General features: G+C 46.8%; 1 protein-coding gene across 6 annotated transcripts in view; it reads left to right on the forward strand.

Annotated features, from left to right (window-relative positions):
- Window positions 1–21,627, forward strand: part of SENP6 (SUMO specific peptidase 6) — a 167,414-nt gene that overhangs the window by 73,515 nt on the left and 72,272 nt on the right. For 5 of the 6 annotated variants that reach the window (XM_048845895.2, XM_048845901.2, XM_048845896.2 and 2 more), the window contains one exon: window positions 12,482–12,627. In XM_048845895.2, the coding sequence (XP_048701852.1) occupies window positions 12,482–12,627 (146 nt within the window). The remainder of the gene's footprint in view (window positions 1–12,481; window positions 12,628–21,627) is intronic. The other variant, XM_048845899.2, reaches the window with a different exon arrangement.

Genomic DNA, 21,627 nt, shown 5'->3' on the forward strand with positions numbered 1-21,627 from the left:
TTGAAGAGGCCATTATCATAAATTTTGATGAGATCATCCCTTAACCGTTTTTGTTTCTGTTTTTTGTTTTTTCTTGTTTTTTCTTTTAAGCAAAATAGACTCAGGGAGCTCAGCCACCATAAGGCAAGTTTTCCAATCCTTTAATCATTCTCATGACTCTTCTTTGAACCCTCTCCAATTTATCAACATTCGTCTTGAATTGTGGACAGAAGAAATGGACACACTGTTGCTGCAGAGGTCTGTGTTGCAGCAGTACCAAAATACAGAGGTAATATAACCTCTGTTCGTAACCAAGATTCCCTTGTTTATACATCCCAGGATTGTATTGCCCAGAGGCGCCGACTGCTTAATGTGCTGGGGGGTGCTCTGCTTTACCCCCACTCCACCCCTTCCCCCAAGGTCCACCCTGCCTCTTCCCACCCCATTTGACCCCTCCCCTGAGTTTGTCCCACCCTTGCACCTCCTGCCCTTGCATCTGAAAAGAGAAAAGGAAGGAGGGGGATGGGAAAACTTTCTCACAGCAGGCAGCTGACATGCCAGAAAATGTCTGTACCTACTGCGGGCTGATCTGTGGTTCCAGGAACAGACTCCTGAGTCATCTCGGAACTCATACGTAAATCTGTGGTAGAGATCATCCTCAAACTGAGGGATTGGCGATTATGACAACTGCATTACAAACATGACAGACAAGGCCCCCATCTACTTGGTATGGACACCCTTGGGTTACACCACCCATACCCTTCACATCACCCCAGTGGTGGTATTGTTACCCTTGGGCAGCCCATAGACCCAGTTCTCTAGGACCTCGAGAGTCTTCCTCTATCCCCCTGGAAGACAATCTCCCTCAGCTTCCCTTTCTAGATCCTTTGATCCTTGAGAGGAGACCTTTGGGGAGCAGGAGGCAAGACTGGATAAAGAAATTACTCCAGCAACACACACTTCCATCATCCTGTCCAGATGAAACTGATGCCTCCTCAACCGTCTGTGATGGACAAATTCAAACAATTTCAAGACCTCACCAACAGAGTGGTGGACTTACTTCAGATCCCCCTTGTATTGCACTCCCGATCAACAAGGCCTTAGTAGACCTAGCCAAAATCATCTGGCAAACACTGGCCATGACAACATCCACATGCAAAAGGGCAGACAAAAAATACTTATGTCACCTCTAAAGATGTGGACTTTCTTTTTTCCCTTCCATCACCAAACTCCCTTGTGGTAGAGGCTGTAAATGAATGTGGCAGACAGATAAACCAACACCCTATGATAAGGATTGGAAAAGACTGGACTTATTTGGCAGGAAATCGTACTCATCAGCAACCCTGCAGTTCAGGATTTCAAATTATCAGGCCTTGATGGTGAAATAGAATCACATCAATTATGGAAAACTCAGTGCCTTTATTGATCATCTACCAAATGATCAAAGAGAGCAGTTCCAAGCCATCAGTGCCAAGGGCCAGCTTCTGGCAAGGATAGCACTACAGACTGCATTAGATTGCATGGATACAGCTGCCTGCTCCGTTATCAGTGGTGGCAGTAACGAGATCTTCATGGCTTTACCTTTCCTGTTTCCCAAAAGAAGTCCAAATGACAGTGGAAGACCTTCCATTTGAAGGATCCAAACTGTTTGTGGACAAGACAGATCCTTCATTCCACACACAGAAGGACTCAAGCCACATTTCAATCTGGGGGGATCTATATGTAAGAAAAGAAAGTACAGCAAATTGCAGACATCACAAGGATCCTAACCAGCCCAGTTCCAATCACCCCAGCAGAAAAGACCACAGATTCCAAAACAAAAGTAGACAGCCCCCCCCAACTTCAATTTTACAGCCCTCAACATTGAAATGTCAATTTGGAGACATTGGTCGAGGCCCCAAACTATCATTCTTGCTATCAATTGCTGCAAAACTCAAACTATCTACATCTCTTTGGACACCGCCTTGTTCTTTTTCAACAAAACTGGGAAAAAATAACAGACAAGTGGGTAGGGAGATTATCTCCAATGGTTATCCACTTTACCTGCCTCCCTCCCACCCATCTTCCCTCCCTATCCCTCTTCAGGGACCAATGTTACATCAGGAAATAAATTAATCTCCTAAACCTTGGTGCGATAGAACCAGTTCTCAGTCAACACAGAGGAACCGTTTTCTACTCCAAATACTTCTGATGCCAAAAAAGAACAGAGGATGGAGACCCATTCTGTATCTGAGATCACTAAACAAATACGTAAAGGCACAAAGATTTAAGATGGTTACATTAGCAGCAATAATTCCATCTCTGGACCAGAGAGACTGGTTCTTGGCCCTTGACCTACAAGATGCTTATTTTCATATTGAGATTCAACCATCCCACAGGAGGTTCCTGAGATTCACCTTGGGTCAAGACCATTTTCAATATAGGGAGCTTCCATTTGGCCTATCATCTGCACCCAGAGTATTCTTGAAGGTCCTATCTGTGAGAGCAGCCCATCTTCACAAATCAGGAATCATGATATATCTGTATCCAGGCACAATCCTTCAATGCCTTATTAGCCACGCAAAAGACTATGTATTCACGTGGTTGGGACTACAACTGAACATTAAAAATCGACTCTGACTCTAGTGCAACATGTAGAATTCATAGGAGGCTATCTTAGAATCGTAGAATATCAGGGTTGGAAGGGACCTCAGGAGGTCATCTAGTCCAACCCCCTGCTCAAAAGCAGGACCCATCCCCAATTAAATCATCCCAGCCAGGACTTTGTCAAGCCTGACCTTAAAAACTTCTAAGGAAGGAGATTCCACCATCTTGATGTGGTGAAGTCCAAAGCCTTTCTCTCACTACACAGATTCAACACCCTAACTGTCTAACACAATTCAGATCAGCCCCCAGACCTTGGCCACACATTACTTTCAACTCCTCGGGCACATGGTGGCAGGCACCTTTACGATAAGTCTCACAAGGCTCCATATGCTTTTCCTTCAGGCATGGCTCAAAACAGTACACCAAACAGGGATAGATTGAACAAACTACTGTGGATGCCTTCGATAGTCGAAGACTCTCTTGAATGGTAGAAAGATCCCTAGAATACGTGCACAGGGCTCCCATTCATGCAGCAACCTCCAACATTGATACTGACAACAGATGCATCTTTATCATCTAGACAGTCATGCAATTTAAGGCAAATGGTCCCCCTTACAAACTTATTGGAGCTCAGAGCAGTCAGGAATGCTTGTGCATATTTCCTACCATTGATCAAGGGGCAAATGTATAAAAGTCATGACAGATAGCATAGCATGTGTGTTCTACATAAACCACCAGGAAAGAGCAAGATCACTATCCTTTTGCGCAGAGGCAGTGAAACTGTGGAATTGGTGCATTCAGCACAGCATCATAGCAGCAGCCTACCTGCTGGGTGTGCAGACTACCACAGCAGACACCCTTACCAGAACGTTCTTGCAGGAACACGAATAGGAAATGTACCCTGTTGTTCTCCACAACGTATTTTGGCATTGCGGAGTCCCAAAAATAGATTTATCTGTCACGACCAAGACCAAAAATTGCTCCCAGTACTTCTCCACAGCTGGTTTGGGACATCATTTGCTAGGAGATGCCTTAATCTTTCACTGGAACACAGGTTTCCTTTACACCTCTCCTCCAATTCCTGTCATATCGAAGGTCATGCTCAAGATAGGATAAGAGCGAGCAAAAGTTATTCTTATAGTTCCCATGTGGCCAAGACAAACTTACTCGGTTAGTTAGTGATTAGCCCGTCAATCACTCTTCAGCCCCTTCCTCATCTGCTCTCTCAGAACACTGAACAGATCTGCCATCCCAATTTATAGGTTCTTTGACTGATTTGTCAATCATTTGAAAGCATAGAGGTGTCCTGTTCAGAGGATGTGTAAGAAGTGCTATTACATAACAGAAAAATGACTTGTTACAAGTATATGCAGACATGGAAAAGATTCCAGATCTTGTGTGGCTCAAAACACGTTATCACTGCATGCTCTCCCCTTTTGCTAGTACTAGACTATATCCTAGGTCTAAAAAAGTCAGGATTATCTCTAAATTCAATAAAGGTATAACTCGCAACCATAACTGCCTTTTCATCATAATATAGATGGCTACTCCTTATTCACTCATCCTAAAACAAAAAGATTCCTCAAGGGTCTGGGTAATTTCTTCCCACAACTCAGATATCCTACACCAACATGGGACCTTAATCTGATCCTTAAGTGCTTTACGAAGCCTCATTTTGAACCCACAGTCACATGCTTGCTTATATATCTAACTATGAAAATAGCATTCCTAATAGCCGTCACCTTGTCTCAGCTATTTGGGGAATGGCAACCCACCTTTCGCAATTTCTTTTATAGTGTTAAGGTCACACTGAGACCACACCCAAAGTTGGTCCCAAAATATTTCCTGCTTTCCATATCAACAAACTTATTCACATCCCAACTTTCTTGCCAAAGCCACACCATGATAAAAGAGAAGCAATATTACATACGCTCTATCAGGAGAGCTTTAGTGTTCTATTTGGATAAAACAAAAAACTTCAGAAAATCTCCTAGACTGTTCTTTTTAATTGCAGAGAGGTATAAAGCAGGGTGGGCCAACCTGAGCTTGAGAAGGAGTCAGAACTTACCAGTGTACATTGCCAAAGAGCCACAGTAATATGTCAGCAGCCCCCACATCAGCTCCCCTCCCCAGTGCCTCCCACCCACTGATCAGCGCCTCTCGCTTTCTCCCCACACCTCCTGATCAGCTGTTTCATGGTGTGCAGGAGGCTGTGGGGAGGAGTGAGGGCATGGCAGGCTCAGGGGAGGGGGCAGGAAGGGGTGGAGTGGGGGCAGGGCCTATGGCAGAGCCAAGAGTTGAGCAGTGAGCACCACACGGCACACTGGAAAGTTGACACCTGTAGCTCCAGCCCCAGAGTCGGCACCTATACAAGGATCCACATATTAACTTCTGAAGAGCCACATGTAGCTCTGGAGCCACAGGTTGGCCACCCCTAGTCTAAAGGATCCTCAATCGCATATCAAAGGCTTTCTAGATCAGGGGTGGGCAAACTTTTTGGCCTGAGGGCCACGTCGGGGTTCTGAAACTGTATGGAGGGCTGGGTAGGGAAGGCTGTACCTCCCCAAACAGCTTGGCCCCTGCCCCTTATCTGCCCCCTCCCACTTCCCGCCCCCTGACTGCCCCCCTAAGAACTCCTGACATAGCCAACCCCCCTGACTGCCCCCTCCTGGGACCCCCCACCCCCAACCGCCTCCCCAGGACCTCACCTCCTATCCAACCCCCCATCCCCTGACTGTCCTGCCCCCTATCCACACCCTCGCCCCCGACAGGCCCCCCAGGACTCCCATGCCTGTCCACCCCCCCGCTACCTGTCTCCTGACAGCCCCTCGACCCCATCCAACTGCCCCCTGTCCCCTGACTTCCCTACGGGGACCCCTGCCCCTTATCCAACCCCCCGGCTCTGCGCCTTCTTACCATGCTGCTCAGAGCAGCAGGACTGGCAGCTGCACTACCCGACCGGAGCCAGCCATGCCGCTGTGCTTCCTGGCAGAAGCTCGCAGCTCCACCGCCCAGAGCGCTGGCGGCACAGCGCTCTGAGGCTGTGGAGGAGGGGGGACAGCAGGGGAGGGACCAGGGGCTGGCTGGCCTCTCCGGCCAAGAGCTCAAGGGCCGGGCAGGATGGTCCCATGGGCCAGATGTGGCCCACAGGCTGTAGTTTGCCCACCTCTGCTTTAGATGTATATTGAACTGCATTATATATTGCTATTATACCCTCAATCTTCAACTTCCATCTGCAGTTCAAACTCATTCCACTAGATCCATTTCCATTGCTATAGCCTTCATGTAAAACGGTCCCATCACAGAAATATGCAGAGCAGCAACTTGGACATCTGTTTATACTTTTGCGGAATATTCTGTGATCACCTATGACTTGACATCAGATTCTGTGTTTGGATCCATGGTTTTTATCATCAGTACTAGACTCTACTTTGAAGCCCCAACCCTCCATCGGGATACTGCTGTAGAGTCCCCTAAAGTGGAGCACCTGTAGGGACATTGCTCAGAGAAGAGGAGGTTACTTACCTTGTGCAGTAACTGTGGTTATTCGAGATGCATGTCCCTTTGGGTGCTTCATGACTCACCTTCTTCCCACACCCCAATGCTATCTACTTCAGAGCTCTTAATAAGAGAAGGAACTGAAGACTGTTTGCCTGCTCAGTACTAGATAACCTCGAGGCAAGGCATGAGACCGGGACAGCACATGTACGGTCCAAACAAACATGGCTACCTAAAATCTCTGAGGAGAGGCATAGGGACTTGGATACACCTATTAGTGGGACAACTCTAGAGAAACTAGTTACTGCACAAGGTGAGTAACCCCTTCTTTCCCTCTCCTGTCCAGCCGTCTATGCTACCTCTTATCTCAAACACTGTGGGCAACACTATCATCCTGCCCGTCGCTCAGTCCCATAACCTGGGTGTCATCTTTGACTCGGACCTGGACCTACCCATGCTGTCTAAATCTTGCCGATACTTTCTGCATAACATCTTTAAAATACAGCCTTTCCTATTATTCCTCAGTTCTGAAACTGTTGTCCAGGCTATTACCTCATCTCTTAATTACTGCAGTTTTTTTCTTTGGCCTTGACAAATGCAGTCTTGCCCCAGTCATATCCATTCAAATGCTGTTGCAAAGGTTATTGTCCTAGCCCAGCGGTTTTCAAACTTCATTGCACCGTGACTCCCTTCTGACAACTGGGGTCATGTAGTAATTTTTGGAGGGGGTACTGAAGCCTGAGCCCACCTAAGTGAGGGGGCCAAAGCCCAAGTCCTACCGCCCTGGGTGGGCGAGCTGGCCAAAGCTGAAAACCAAGGGCTTCAGCCTGGGGCAAGGGGCTTGTAACCTGAGCCCAGCCACCCAGAACTTACAATCTCTGGCTTCGGCCCCAGGCAGTGGGGATTGGGTGTCGGCCCTGGGCCCCAGCAAATCTAACGCCAGCCCTGGCGACCCCATTAAAACAGGGCCGTGACCAACTTTGGGGTCCTGACCCATAGTTTGAGAATCATTGTCCTAGCCCATTGCTTTGGCCATGTCACCCCTCTCTATGCATCCCTCCATCAGCTTCCCCCTCTATTGCGTCAAATATAAGCCACTTGTCTTCACTTTGAAGGGTGGGGACAGGCTATGAGGGGCCTATCTATCACATCTTATTCACTGTTAAGAGGTTGATTCCCACCTCCAGTCAGCCAATAATGCCAGTCTCTATCGCCCAGTCATTAAATTTTCAAACAAGCTTTGTGCTTTCTCTGTGCTGCCCCTCGTGCTTAGGAGGAGCTCCCCATGAACACCTGTAAAGCTAACTCATCCTCATTCAAGCCTTCCTTAAAATTACAAAAAAAAATTAACAGTTAGGCTGTTGGTGTGCTGAGATTTCTGCCTACCATGCTGATCGGTATTGTTTCCTTGTACACCCCTGTTGGCCTGTCTTCTGTCTCTTTTCTTACATTATAAGCTCTCTGGGGCAGGGATCATCTTTTTTTGTTCTGTTTTATACAGTACTTAGGTCTGTGGGGTTCTGGTCCAAGTCCAGGACTCATAAGTAATGTGGTAATACAAATATATAATAATAGTGTATTGAAAGTATTGAGTTTCCTTGTTAGGGATCCAGATGATCAAAAGAGAACCTGAGATAATGCTTTTTACCCAATCAATGGTGTCCTAATGATTCTGCTGGAATTTATTTCTCATTTTATGTTAGTATTAACTGAAATATGTAACCATTTTTAACTTTTAAATTCTGTATATGAATAGAATCCTCTTCAAGTCTAATTATTTCTTGAGTGAAAATAGATCCTTCTCTAAATGTAAGAGTCAGTGATCCTTGTAGTTGTCAGGGAGATGCAGGTGGGAGGGAGAATGGGACAATCAATACGTTGTTTAAATGGCATGTATATCTATTTTAAATAGTGTAGCCCTAAAGGAAGTTCTAATGTAAAATAAAATATTATAATTAAATGTAGTTTGCACATTTTTATTAAAAATCTTTAAATGAGAAGCCACTGTTTTTACAACAGGTTTCAGAGTAGCAGCCGTGTTAGTCTGTATTCGCAAAAAGAAAAGGAGTACTAGTGGCACCTTAGAGACTAACCAATTTATTTGAGCATAAGCTTTCGTGAGCTACAGCTCACTTCATTGGATGCATCTGATGAAGTGAGCTGTAGCTCACGAAAGCTTAAGCTCAAATAAATTGGTTAGTCTCTAATGTGCCACAAGTACTCCTTTTCTTTTTACAACATTGTGCAAAGTATCCCTAAAAAGAATAGCCTATCTGAAAACATTGTAAACTAGGGCTTTTTTTTGCATTAAGGATTTTTTGAACCAGTGTAGCTATGCTGGTGCAGCTCCGCCAGTATAGATGAGCTCCACCATTGTAAAGTAGGGCTTGCGCAGGAATAGCTTATACCAACGCATTACATGTACACTGGGTTTGTACCAGTGGAAAAACTCCCTATTAAGACAAACCCTTGGTATTCCACAATTGTTCCAAGTAAGTGCTCCAATTAGCAAATTTCCTATGGAAATCACCACCACCTCCTTGCTGGCCTTGCCTTTCCTCATTTCGGAGGTTGTGTTGGCTCTGAGCTTTTCATGGTAAAGCAGAAGCTATAGGAGTCCTGTACTACTTCCTTTTCTTTATTCCTGGCAGAGTTTCCATTGCCAGAGACTGGGTTCTTCTGGTGTGGAGTGAAGTTAGCAAGGTGTTAAGACAAGGTCGCCTGCTAGGAAATAACATTACAATTACAGATTTCACTGAGGCACACCTTAGCTCCCTTAATAAAATGGGAGTCAGCAAATGGTGGCTGATTTCTAAAACAAAAAGTTCAACATTTTTCTTTTGGTGTGCGTTTTTTATCCTTTATTTAGAAGATCATTAGTAGGGCCCTACCAAATTCACGGCCATGAAAAACGCATCATGGACCGTGAAATCTGGTCCCTCCCCATGAAATCTAGTCTTTGTGTGCTTTTACCCTATAGTATACAGTTTTCATGAGGGAGACCAGTGTTTCTGAAATCGAAGGTCCAGGTCCAAAAGGGAGTTGTAGTGGGGGGTCACACTATTATTTTAGGGGGGTTGCAGTATTGCCATCCTTACTTTTTCAGAACTGGGTGGCCGGACAGCGATGACTGTTGGCCAGGCCCCCAGCTCTGAAGGCAGCACCCTGTCAGCAGCAGAGCAGGAGTAAGGGTAGCAATACCGTAGCATGCCATCCTTCTGCACTGCTGCTGCTGGCGGTGGCTCTGGTTTCAGAGCTGGGTTCCTAGCCAGCAGCCGCCACTCTCCAGCTGCTCAGCTCTAAGGGCAGCACTGCCGCCAACAGCAGTGCAGAAGTAAGGGTAGCAGTAACACCCCCCGGTCCCTCCAACTCCTGTTTGGGTCAGGACCCCTATAATTGCAACACTGTGAAATTTTCAGATTTAAATAGCTGAAATCATGAAATTTACAATTTTAAAAATCCTATGAAATTGACCAAAATGGACCATGAATTTGGTAGGACCCTAATCATTTGCTATTCCTCTATGTAGTTGGAACTTGATTGGGTATTGTCTATTGGTTACAGTGGTTTTTAACTTTTACTTAACTAGCAAAGTTGTCACTTAACCATTCATATGTGATTTATCATGCCATTCAGCCATATCTACATGGCTGAATGGCATGATAAAAGACTATTACACAAACATCATAATATGTTGGGGATAACAATAAAAAAAGAGACATAAACAAATAGTCAAAAAAGGGAAGGTGGAGATGGGGAGGAAGAAAGGGAAAAAGCTGATAGCTCAAAGAATACCAGACTTTCTTTCCACCTGATCTATCTCAGCATTCTTTATCCAAATGTATCAAGAAATGGAGTCTAGATGTCTTCAAATTCATATAATTGCTCTCCATGTCTATATGCTCTTCTTTCTTTCACTGCTAACTCATACAGGTCCAAATGGCATTGCTATATTCTGGGCATAAGCCTACTTCTCCATTTTTGTAAAATTATGCAGTTGGTAGTCATTACAGTCCTCAAGAACCCAAGTTTTTGTGATGGAGTTACTCCCAGTGTAGTAGGTACAGAACCTACGATATAACTTTCAGCTAAGATTTGGTTGATGAAACCAAGCACTATTTTCACTCTTGTGCCCACCTCTTTCCACAGCTGCCTAACTGTTGGACAGTCCCATGGCATATGTATCAGGGTTCCTTTTTCTTTATTACAGTACCAACAAACATCAGAGGACAAGACCCTTATCTTGCTCAACCTTTGTGGCATCGACAATATTTTGAATAGAATCTTTTGCTGTATCGGGTGTAGCCTGAGATCCACAGAAGCATTTTTAACATATATGCCTGCCACCGGGGTTCTTTTACGGGCTGTGATAACTCCCCTTCCTACGTTTTCACAAGAACTCCAGACTGCTGGAATTTGTCTTTGTTAGTAAAGCATACATAGTGGACATAGGCTTGGGGAGATTATGAAGCATTTCCAAGGTCCCCAGTAGCTCTGGGGCCTGTGACAATCCTAGGGCATCCAGACCAAACTGGTACATTAGCAAGTGTGTTAGTTGTAAGGATGGCCACTATACTGAGGGTGGCAGGTCATATGGTTTCTTTAGTGTTTAGAAAAGAGAAAAGAGCCTTTATCTTTGACTAATTGGGAAATCTGTTTCATGCTCTTCCTCAGCTAGTTTTTTGTAATTATAGGTTTTTTCCCCCCCAGTTTGCAAGTTTGGGTTACACTGGATAGGTATTTTGTGGTGAGTATGAAATTGGTACCTCTTAGCTAGGATAGTCCAGACTGTCTTCGCAGCCACCACTGTAGGCACCTTATTTTTGTCCATTGGACAAAAGGAAGCTCCCAGGAGCTCCATAGGAGGAATTGGATGCATTAATACCCTTTCAGCTTCCTCCTCTATAGATATAAGTGTATTAGAATGCTGGAACCAGTTTGACATCTGTAACATGATAAAAGCACAATAGTAATTTTATAGGTCTGGGAGCGCAAACCCACCTTTTGGCTATAGGGAGCTGGAGTTAAAGTAATAGTCCTGGGCATTGATTGACTGGGGACCCACAGAAGGGCTCTAACAATGTTGTTATTTTTTTCTAAAATTAGACAGAGGGATATAGATAGAATATAGAGTAGTCTAGGCAGAATATTCATTTTTATTGTAGGTTTCAGAGGAACAGCCGTGTTAGTCTGTATTCGCAAAAAGAAAAGGAGTACTTGTGGCACCTTAGAGACTAACCAATTTATTTGAGCATGAGCTTTCGTGAGCTACAGCTCACTTCATCAGATGTATACCGTGGAAACTGCAGCAGACTTTATATACACACAGAGAATATGAAACAATACCTCCTCCCACCCCACTGTCCTGCTGGTAATAGCTTATCTAAAGTGATCAACAGGTGGGCCATTTCCAGCACAAATCCAGGTTTTCTCACCCTCCACCCCCCCACACAAATTCACTCTCCTGCTGGTGCTAGCCCATCCAAAGTGACAACTCTTTACATAATCAAGTCGGGCTATTTCCTGCATAGATCCAGGTTTTCTCACATCCCCCCCCCACCCCCATACACACACAAACTAACCGTTCCCTACAGGCTCAGGCAGAGTGGATGCCACCTATTTATATAACTAGTTATTTGACAGAGTACGGATTCTAAACTACTGAAGATAAATGTATTAATGTTTCTTGGTACTTATATATTGAGGTATACCTCTCCCCCGATATAACGCTGTTCTACCAAAAATCTCAGCACGTTATAGGTGAAATCTCGTTATATCGAACTTGCTTTGATCCACCGGAGGGCGCAGCCCCGCCCCACCGGAGCACTGCTTTACCGCTTTGTATCCGAATTCGTGTTATATTGGATCGCGTTATATCGGGATAGAGGTGTACTTAATTGCATCAGTTTGCCTATGGAAAAAGCCCAACTACATGACAGCAGAGAAATGGTTCTGATTTTTCCCAATTTATTTTGGAACCAAATATTGCTCTGAATTTTTGAATTAATGATAGAAAGGTTGGAATAGTGGTTTCTGGCTTTCGATGTATGGAAAGGGGTATTGTCTGCATATAACGTCAATTTATACTCCATGGAACCAAGTTGTATGCCTCAGATATCTTAATGATCTTGCATAACTATTGCCAGGGGCTCAAGAGCCAAATAAAAAAGTTAAATGGGGCCAGCAAACACCATTTTCTAGTACCCCAGAAGAGGTCACATTGTTGGTTGTGATATGGGGGGCTAGGTAAGAATATAACAGCTGGATCCAGGAACTAAATATGGGTTCCAATCCAAATTTTTCTACGGTGTAAAACATATACCTCCAGCCCACTCCTGTCAAAAGTCTTTTCTGCATCTAAAGCTAATACACTGATTTCTGTGTTAATTTATTTGATTTTTTTTTTTCCGCCCCATAGAAAGTATAATGGAGAACACAGAAGAGTCAGGATCAGAATCGGAATCTGAAATTAAGAGGAAGGTACAACAGAAACGTCACTGCAGTTCATGTCAATCTGATTTGCCTCTTTCTTCTGCTACAAAAAACTGTTTAACCCACTTAGAGGTGGGTTAGATACAAAATGAAAAGTTCTATTTTAACTTCAGAAACGAGTAGCATTAGTAAGACACAGCTCAAGTTTCGGAGTGGAAATAGTTAGTTTTAAAAGTGTTTGTAACTGAGAAGGGAATGATTTGGTGATTTTAAATGTGTTTATCTACCACTCTGATACATCCAAATTGTAAAGGGTCAATATTGGTACTGTGTATACCTTTATAATATTTATTTCTTCAAGTGATGATCCCTGTTTTATTCCGTGGAGGCTAATATGCTTGTGTCATGCATCCGGAGATTTTGAAAGTAGTAGTGTCAGTTGGTCTGCAACTGCACCCTGGATCTGCGCATGCACCCTTGATTTCGTTTGAGGTGATAAAGGGCAGGGCAGACCGACTGCCCTCAGTTCCTTCTCACTGCCACGAGGTAGGACTTGGAGCCTCAATTGTTTTCTCATCTCTTGGAATGTACTTTCTAAAACACAGAAAAAGACTCTTATTCTTGTATATAGTTAGCATGTTGGTCAACAATGCTATTCTCCAACAGGCCCACGCTGTCTGGCATACTCTAGCCACTTGTTCACCCACCTCAAAAGGGGGTGGAAAAGAAATGCTATTTATTGGTGAAGGTAGCTGAGTTTTTCTTACCCAACCCCCCAATTTCCTGGTTATTCAAGCAGCAACGGAACAGGCCAGGCAACATCATCTGTGTTCTACCCCAACTGACAAGGAGGGTAGGAGATTGGACCTCGTAGGTTGTAAGGTCTTTTCTTAAGCCAGCCTTCAGTTTTGGCTCTCCAGTTACCTTGCTTTACCAGCAAAATATGACTTTCTGAACTATGACCAGTTAGTGGACTTTGCTGACAAACTTCCCCAGGAGGACCTTGCCCAATACCATACTATCTTAGAGGAAGGTAAATTGGTTGCCAGGACGATGTTCCAGGCCGTGGTGGATTTGGTGGACACATCTTCATGCTCTGTGGTCACAGGGATCATCATGAGAACAGAATCCTGGTTGCATTTGTCTGGGAGGTGCAGAATACCATTGACGATCTCCCTTTCAATGACTCTCTCCTCTTCAACCCAAAGACTGATGATTCCCTGCACTCCCTCAAGGACTCCAGAGCTACTCTGTAGTCACTGGGGGTGTGTGTGTATACACATACACACCAGCACCCAAATGCAAGTTCTACCACCCACCCCTTGCACAACAGTTCAGAACTCCTCAATTTTTTGAGCAACCCTACGAGCCCCCTCTGAAGAATTAGAAAATCCAACAATCCCATCCACCTGGTCCGTCAGTGCAGACTTCAACACTGTGTACTCAGTCTTTGCATAAGTGATATTTTTGAGTGCATTTAGAGAGCCAACAACCACCTTGCATTCCACCATACATACAACCCACTCCTTTTGGGGAATGTCTAGCACTCTTTCTACCAGCCTGAAGTGTGATAATGGACAATTGGGTCCTGGATGCCATTCGACATAGCTATGTGATCAAGTTCATGATACTACCTCATCCACATCACCCGTCCTGTCTCTGGGACCGCTCTCATGACAGTATCCTCGCCCTCGAGATAGATGCCCTCCTTCAAAGGGGAGCGACAGAACCTGTTCCCATGGCCTTTCGAGGCACCGGGTTCTATTCCACTTATTTCCTGGTACCTAAGAAAAAAGGAGGATGGAGATCAATCCTAGATCTGTCATCTCACCCACTTCAAACGTGGGCCAAAGTTTTCTATGGTCATTCTTGCAACCAATTATACGCTCACTAGAAAGAGGCATGTGGGTTACAGCTTTCAATATGCAAGACGCTTACTTCCACATATTCATCCTACTCACAGATGGTTCTTGAGATTCGTGGTAGGCTCTCGACACTTCCAATACAGTGTTCTACTATTTGGACTCGTCACTGCTCCATGGGTCTTCAGCAAGGTTTTCTCTGTAGTGGTGGCCCACCTCCAGCAGCGAGGGATCCTTAGAGTATGTCTACACTTGCCGGTAGATTGGCCCTGCTGCAGTCGCTGCAGCGAGTGTCGATTTTAGCGGGTCTGGTGAAAACACGCTAAATCGATGGGAGAGCACTCGCCAATTGATTTTATGTACTTCACCTCCCCAAGAAGCATAAGGGAAGTCAACAGGAGACACTCTCCCATTGACACAGCGCCATGTAGCTATCGCGTTAAGTGGATCTAACAAAGTCTACCTCAGTTACGTTATTTACGTCACTGAAGTTGCGTAAGTTAGCTAGATTTACCGTGGTAGTGTAGACCAGCCCTTATATTCCCCTACCTCGATGACTGGCTGCTAGCAGCATGATCCAAACAGGAGGCTCAAGCATCTACCTCCTTGCTGCTTCTACTGCTCTCCTCCCTGGGGCTGAGCATAAATGAGAAAAAATTGACATTAGACCCCACACAGTCCTTAGAGTTCATTGGGCCATGCATCAGTGCGGTCTCTGCATGTGCTTACCCTACCAGAGGACAGATTCCAGACCCTGCTAGAACTGATTACTATGGTGACTTCCAGTCCTTCTGTTCCTGCCAGAATTTGCTTTTCCCTTTTTGGCTACATGGCAATGTGCACGTATGTCGCCTCCTTCGCTTGTCCCTGCTTCTGCTGCCCACAGCTGTGCCTACAGAGAGCCTGTTCTCCTACGAACCATTCCATGGACCTTCTACTGACTGTCCCATTCTCTGTCCCCTTCCCCCACCCAAGTTTCTCTCCTTGTTTTCAGTGGTGGAAAAACTAGTTCAAGTTTGCACCAGGATACCCTTCCTTCAGTCTTCCCCATGCACAATGATCATTACAGATGCATCGCTCAGCACATGGGCTAGCACCTGACGCAAGGAACTTGGACTGCTCAGGAATCCAGCATGCACTTGGGGCAGCAAGGAGAGTGTGTTGTGCATGTCTCCTGTCTGTCTACTCCCATCGTGGTGTTATCATGTTAAACGACACCACCACCGTTTACTATTTAAACAAGCAAGGGGGCACAAAGTCGCCAGCACTTCGTGCGGAGGCGGTTCGCTTGTGGAACTGGGTGCATCACACACAATATCCTGTTGTCCTGTTCTGTCCTCTTCAGTTCTCATTTTCTCTCCTCCAGATGTCAGCATGTCCTCCATTTCTGCTCCTGAGTTTTCTGGAATTGCTCATGCAACTCAACGGCAGGATCAGACACCCCTATCCACAGGCGCTGCTCTTTAGAGCTTGATTTTTTGGATGGGTATCTTCGCTAGAACTGAAGTATTTTGTCAGCAGTACAAGATGTATTTGCAAGTAGCAGGAAAAAATCCACAAGACAGGCCAGTCGAGCCAAGTGGCAATATTTCACCTCCTAGGCCCAGCAGAAGGATCTTACTCCTGAGGCTGTGGATGTTCCTTTCCTTTTGGACTATCTCCTATTGCTGAAGGCGTTGGGACTTGCTCTCAACTCTGTCAATGTGCATGTAGTGGCCATTAGTGGTTTTCACCCCCACCTGTGGAGGAGACTTTTGTCTATATGCACCCCTTTGCTGCAAGGTTCTGGAAGGGTCTCTTATGAACTTATCCTCCCATTCAATCCATCGCTCCCGAGTAGGACTTCAACTTTGTCCTCACGGCATTGATGAAATTGTCCTTCAAACTGGCCTCTTGCTCACTGTGTCTCCTCTCCTTCCTGGTAGGTATTACTTCTGTGAGAAGGGTAGGCAAACTGGGGGCCATGATGATGGACCCCCACCCCACTTTACCAAGTTCCATAAGATGCACCCCAAGATTCTGCCAAAGCAGTTCCTTGCTTTGACCTCAACCAAACCATTTGCTTACCTGCTTTCTTTCCAAAGCCGCACTCCGAGGAGGAGGAACAGTGCCTTCGCTTTCTCAACATCCAGAGGTCCCTGGCCTTTTACCTGCAGAGGATGAGGCCGTTCAGGAAGTCCCCTAGACTGTTTATTGGTGTAATGGAGCGGATTAAGGGGCAAGCCATCTCCCCTGAGCAGATTTCTAAGTGGGTTTCGATTATGTTCTATCGATTATCGGGACTGGCTCCACCCCTTGGGGTATGAGCCCACTCCACGAGAGCACAGACATCCACTATGGCCACGCTTAGCAACGTGCTGCTTACGGACATATGTAGGGCGGCCACATGGAGTTCAGTACATACCATTTCTTTCCATTACGGCTTGGTGCAAGACTCTGTGACAGATATCTCATTTGGTGTGGCTGTTCTCTGCTGCACCGTTCTGTCATCTTCCTTCCTCCTAACTAGGTAATGTTTGTCTCTATTATATTCCACTGAGGGTGATTAACAATAACTCAAAGAAGAAGTGGTTACTTACATGTAACTGGAGATCCTTCGAGATGTGTGGTCCTTATCTATATTGTGATCCCACCTTCCTTCCCCTTGGTTCATGGTACAGAAGGAACTGAGGGTGCGGTCCATTCACCCCGCCTTTTATCGCTTTGGACGAAACCATGAGGCGGACTACATGCTTGGACCAAACAACACTACTACTTTCAAAATCTCCAGCTCCAAATGCATGTTGCATGCGTATAATTCTCAGTGGAATAGAGATAGAGACCAGGCATCTCGAAGAACCTCCAGTTACAAGTAAGTAAGCTCCTCTTTCTGATGAGAGGTCATAGTCTAAATTATTTAAATCCTTTCCCATACTTTAACATGATCAGTTATATTTTGACAAACCCGAAAATGCCAGTAATTTACAATACTTGTTTGTGTTCCATATTAAATAATAGTAGTAATTCAGTGTGTTAGTATTTTAAAACAAAAGGAATCTGGTAAACAAGAGTTACTTTTTAGTGTTTCAGACAGTAGAGAATAAAAGTTATTAATAAGATAGATAATGCCTTCCTTGAGATGGTAGTTTTCCATAGATATTGATCTGTAATATAATAAAAATTAATCTGTTCTTTTTTGAGTGCTTGCTCATGTTGATTCCATTCTAGGTGTGTGTGCTCCCACGTCATGGCCATCGGAGACTTTTGCCTTAGCAGTACCCATAGGGCTGGCTGTCATGCCCTCTGGAGTGCCGCGCTCATGGTGCAGTATATCAGGTGCCCCCAGCCCTGTACCCTCTCAGTTCCGTCTTACTGCCCGTGGTGGTCAGAGTGCCTTCCTTGCTCGTCAAGGAATTGCAGTTACTTCCTTTGGACTTTGTGCCTTTTGGCTTTGTATATAGTTATCTTTAGTGTTAATTACCTGTTAATTGTGGTAGTTTAGTGTTAGTAGTTAGGTCCCAGCAGGGACTTTGTGCCCGGGTCTCCGGGCTTTAAGCCTTGCGACTCCTGTAACAGGCCTATGCCTGTTAGCGACCCGCACAGCATCTGTCTCAAGTGCCTGGGGGAAGCACATGTTAGAGTGGTGCCGCATTTGTAGGAACCTTAGGCCTTGCACGCAGAAGGAGAGAGACATTAGGCTTGGAGTCCGCCTTCTGCCTGGCATTCAAGTCATCTCGGCATGAGGCTCCCAGCACCTCGGCATTGGCCAAGTGAGCCATTGGCACTGAGGCCCTCCTGGCACCGCTCCACATTGCTGGTGCCAAAAAAAAAAAAGGGCCGAGTAGTATGGTTCCCTGGCATCAGCAAAGAAGGCTGTGAGCAAGGAGCTGGCCCCGAGCTACCTGCCTACACCAAAGCCCCACAGTTGGCCCTCCCCGGTCAGGACCTACTCCCCTGCCGGCACGGACGCCTTTGAAGGCCCAGGTGTCAAAGGAGCATAGGCCTCTGCCCGTGCAACTAGCACCACAAGTGTTGCAGGCTTTGTCTAAGGCTCCCCAAGAGGGCAAGCTGGTCGATAAGGCTCCTCAGTGAGCAGAGGAGCGCTGCTGATCCCTCCAGACAAGGCATGCTCTCCACCTCAGCACAGTCAGTCGCCAATGCCATCGTCGAGATCGGCAAGGGCTTACCATCGGTCGCCGGCTCTGCGGTCATGGTCACCTCGTCTCAATGAAGCTCACTGGGAGGGAGGCGCCGGTCCCCATATTACTGATGCTGGTCACCATCCCGAAGATCATCGTCCTGGCGCCATTCCAGGTCACGGGCACCGTGGTAATGATCTCCTTCCCGCCTCCTCAGTACTGCACCTACTCACCGCACCATCGGCACCAGTCTCCTTGGGCGGGGCACAGTGTCTGGTTTCAGTGGTCTGTAGGCGGACCCAGGCCTCGTAAGCCTCTGTGGTCTCTGGAAGGGGGCTTCTCTGGTACCGAGGGCTGCATCAGCCCGTCACCCCGGCCTCAGCAGTGGGATTGGGCATTGGAGCCAACATCGGTGGCAGCTAGTCTGTGGTCTGCTCAGTGGCAGTGTTGGAACGCCTGGGGTGTTCCAGTCATGGCAATGCCCCCCTTGATCCACTCGTTGGCGGTTGCTGCTGTGGAGCAGCAGCTGCTGGCATTGTTGGCGCTGGGCCCGGCACCGGAGGAACACCCAGTGGCCGAACTTAAAGAGCCTGTGCCTACCCCCAAGCCATCCTCCCCAGTGAAGGAGGAGGAATAGGTCCCCCCTCCACCCATACAGCCATCCTCGTCCTCCTGATGAAGCAGTCGCGGGCCCATCCAGCACGAGCCTGCCTGATCACTTTAAGGACCACTAGGCCTTGCTTCGGTGGGTAGCCGACAACCTGGGCTTACAAGTGGAAGAGATGGCTGAATAGGAGGACACTGTTCTGTCAGCCTCAACCCCCGCTCATATAGCGCTGCTAGTGCATGAAGGAGTTCTCAAAATTGCCAGAGCTCGTACATCAAAATGAGCTGAGAACAAGAACTTTGTTCCTGCCAAAACTTTTGAATATCTTTATACTTCACCCCCACCCTGGCTTGTTGGTGGTCTTAGAGGCCAATGAAAAGGAGAAGCAGGTGCACTTCAGTTCCACCCCAAAAAACAAGGAGGCCAAGCGGCTGAACTTGTTCGGAAGAAAAATTTATTCAACAGCAAGTCTACAGTTTCAGGTGGCAAACCACCAAGCCCTCCTGGGTCGCTATAACTTTAATTTATGGTTTCAGAGGAACAGCCGTGTTAGTCTGTATTCGCAAAAAGAAAAGGAGTACTTGTGGCACCTTAGAGACTAACCAATTTATTTGAGCATGAGCTTTTGTGAGCTACAGCTGATGAAGTGAGCTGTAGCTCACAAAAGCTCATGCTCAAATAAATTGGTTAGTCTCTAAGGTGCCACAAGTACTCCTTTTCTTTTTAATTTATGGGACACTCTCCATAAATTTAAGGAGTCCCTCCTGCAGGAGCAGGCCCAGGAGTTTGGCACTCTCATGCAGGAGGACACCTCAGCAGCCTGCTGCGCCGTGCAAATGATATGGGATGCGGTGGACCCAGAGTGGTGGCATCTGCAGTGGGGATGAGGTGCAGCTTCTGGATTCAAACTGCTGGACTCCCCCAGGAGATGCAAACTTCCATTCAGGACCTTCCCTTGGATGAACACGGTCTGTTTTCTGATCAAACGGATGTGAGGCTGCATGGAGTAAAGGACACCAAAGCAAACCTCTGTTCCCTGGACATCCACACGCCACAGTCAGTGCGTAAGACATTCCGGCCGCCTCCACCGCCAAGGTCTTGGCAACCTTTTTCTGGACGTACCAGGAGAAGGGGTAGGGACACCACCTTTGGTCGTCTCCACCCTTTTGCTTCCTGCTCACCCATGCAGCCTAGCCAGGCTAAACATACAACAGGGCAGAAGCGCCCATATTGATGGAGCAGTCGAGAGCGATGCCCAGGTCAATTTCCCGGATCCGCCACCTTTCATCAACCGCCTCTTCCAATACCACTTGACCTGGTTGAGGGGTATGTCGGACCATTGAGTCCTGGACATAATAGCTTGGGGCTGTACTCTGCAATTTTCGGCTGCCCCTCCTTCCCGCCCGTTCACTTCCTTGTCCCTCATTAGGGACCCTTGTCACGAGGAACTCCTTGTTCAGGAAGTCGACAGCCTTCTGCGTCTGGGGGCCATGGAGGAAGTTCCTCGGGACATGAAAGGAAAGGGGTTTATTCTCGGTACTTCCTAATCCCAAAAGCCAAAGGGGGCCTCCTGCCTATCCTGGACCTGCGCCACCCCAACAACTCTCTCCAGAAATTGAAGTTTTACATGGTCTCCCAGGCCTTCTCCATCCCCTCCCTGGTTCCGGGAGACTGGTAGGCTGCTCTCGACTTAAAGGATGCTTACTTCCATATTTCTATATTCCCGGGTCACAGGCGCTTCCTCCCTTTTGTGGTGGGAGCGCACCATTTCCAGTTCATGGTGCTGCCCTTTGGCCCCCAAGATGTTCATAAAGTGCATGATGCCGGTAGCGGCTTACCTCATGTGTTGGGGGGGGTCCACCTGTTTCCGTACCTCGACGACTGGCTCATCAAAGGCAGGTCTCCGGATCAAGTGTGGGGCAGCCTCGATCTTGTTTGTTCCACTTGCTGTGATCTGGGCCTGTTAATAAATATAGAAAAGTCCATGTTAGTGCCAGTCGAGCACATAAGAGTTCATTGGAGATGTTTTAGACTTCATATGGGCCAGGGCCTTCCTACCGGAAGCATGCTTTTGGGCCATGTCGGACCTGATCTCCCATATGAAGAACCACCCGCTTTCTGCGGCCTAGGCCTGCCTATGGCTGGTGGGTCATATGGCCGCATGCACATAATGTGATTAGCCATGCTTGGCTCCACCTATGGCCCCTACAAGCGTAGCTCGCCTCGGCCTATGTTTCCAACAGACACACCCTGAAATGGGTGGTCAGGGTACCGGACTGTGTCCTTTCTTCCCTTTAACTGGTGGCTAGATCCCCGATTGGTGCTGCAGGGAATCCCCGTCGCTGACTCTGGTATCTGATGCCTCGGATCTGGATGGGGAGCCCATCTGGGAGAGCTCAGCACCCAGGGCCGCTGGCTGTGGGACGACCTAACTATCCACGTCCAGGAGCTCAGAGCAGTTTGTCTGGCCTGCCAGGCCTCCTTGCCCCACTAAAAGGCAAGGTAGTGCAGTCCTGACAGACAATACCGCTGTGATGTATTACAT

The sequence above is a fragment of the Caretta caretta genome, chromosome 3 (assembly GCF_965140235.1).
Source record: "Caretta caretta isolate rCarCar2 chromosome 3, rCarCar1.hap1, whole genome shotgun sequence".
Lineage (NCBI taxonomy): Eukaryota > Metazoa > Chordata > Testudines > Cheloniidae > Caretta > Caretta caretta.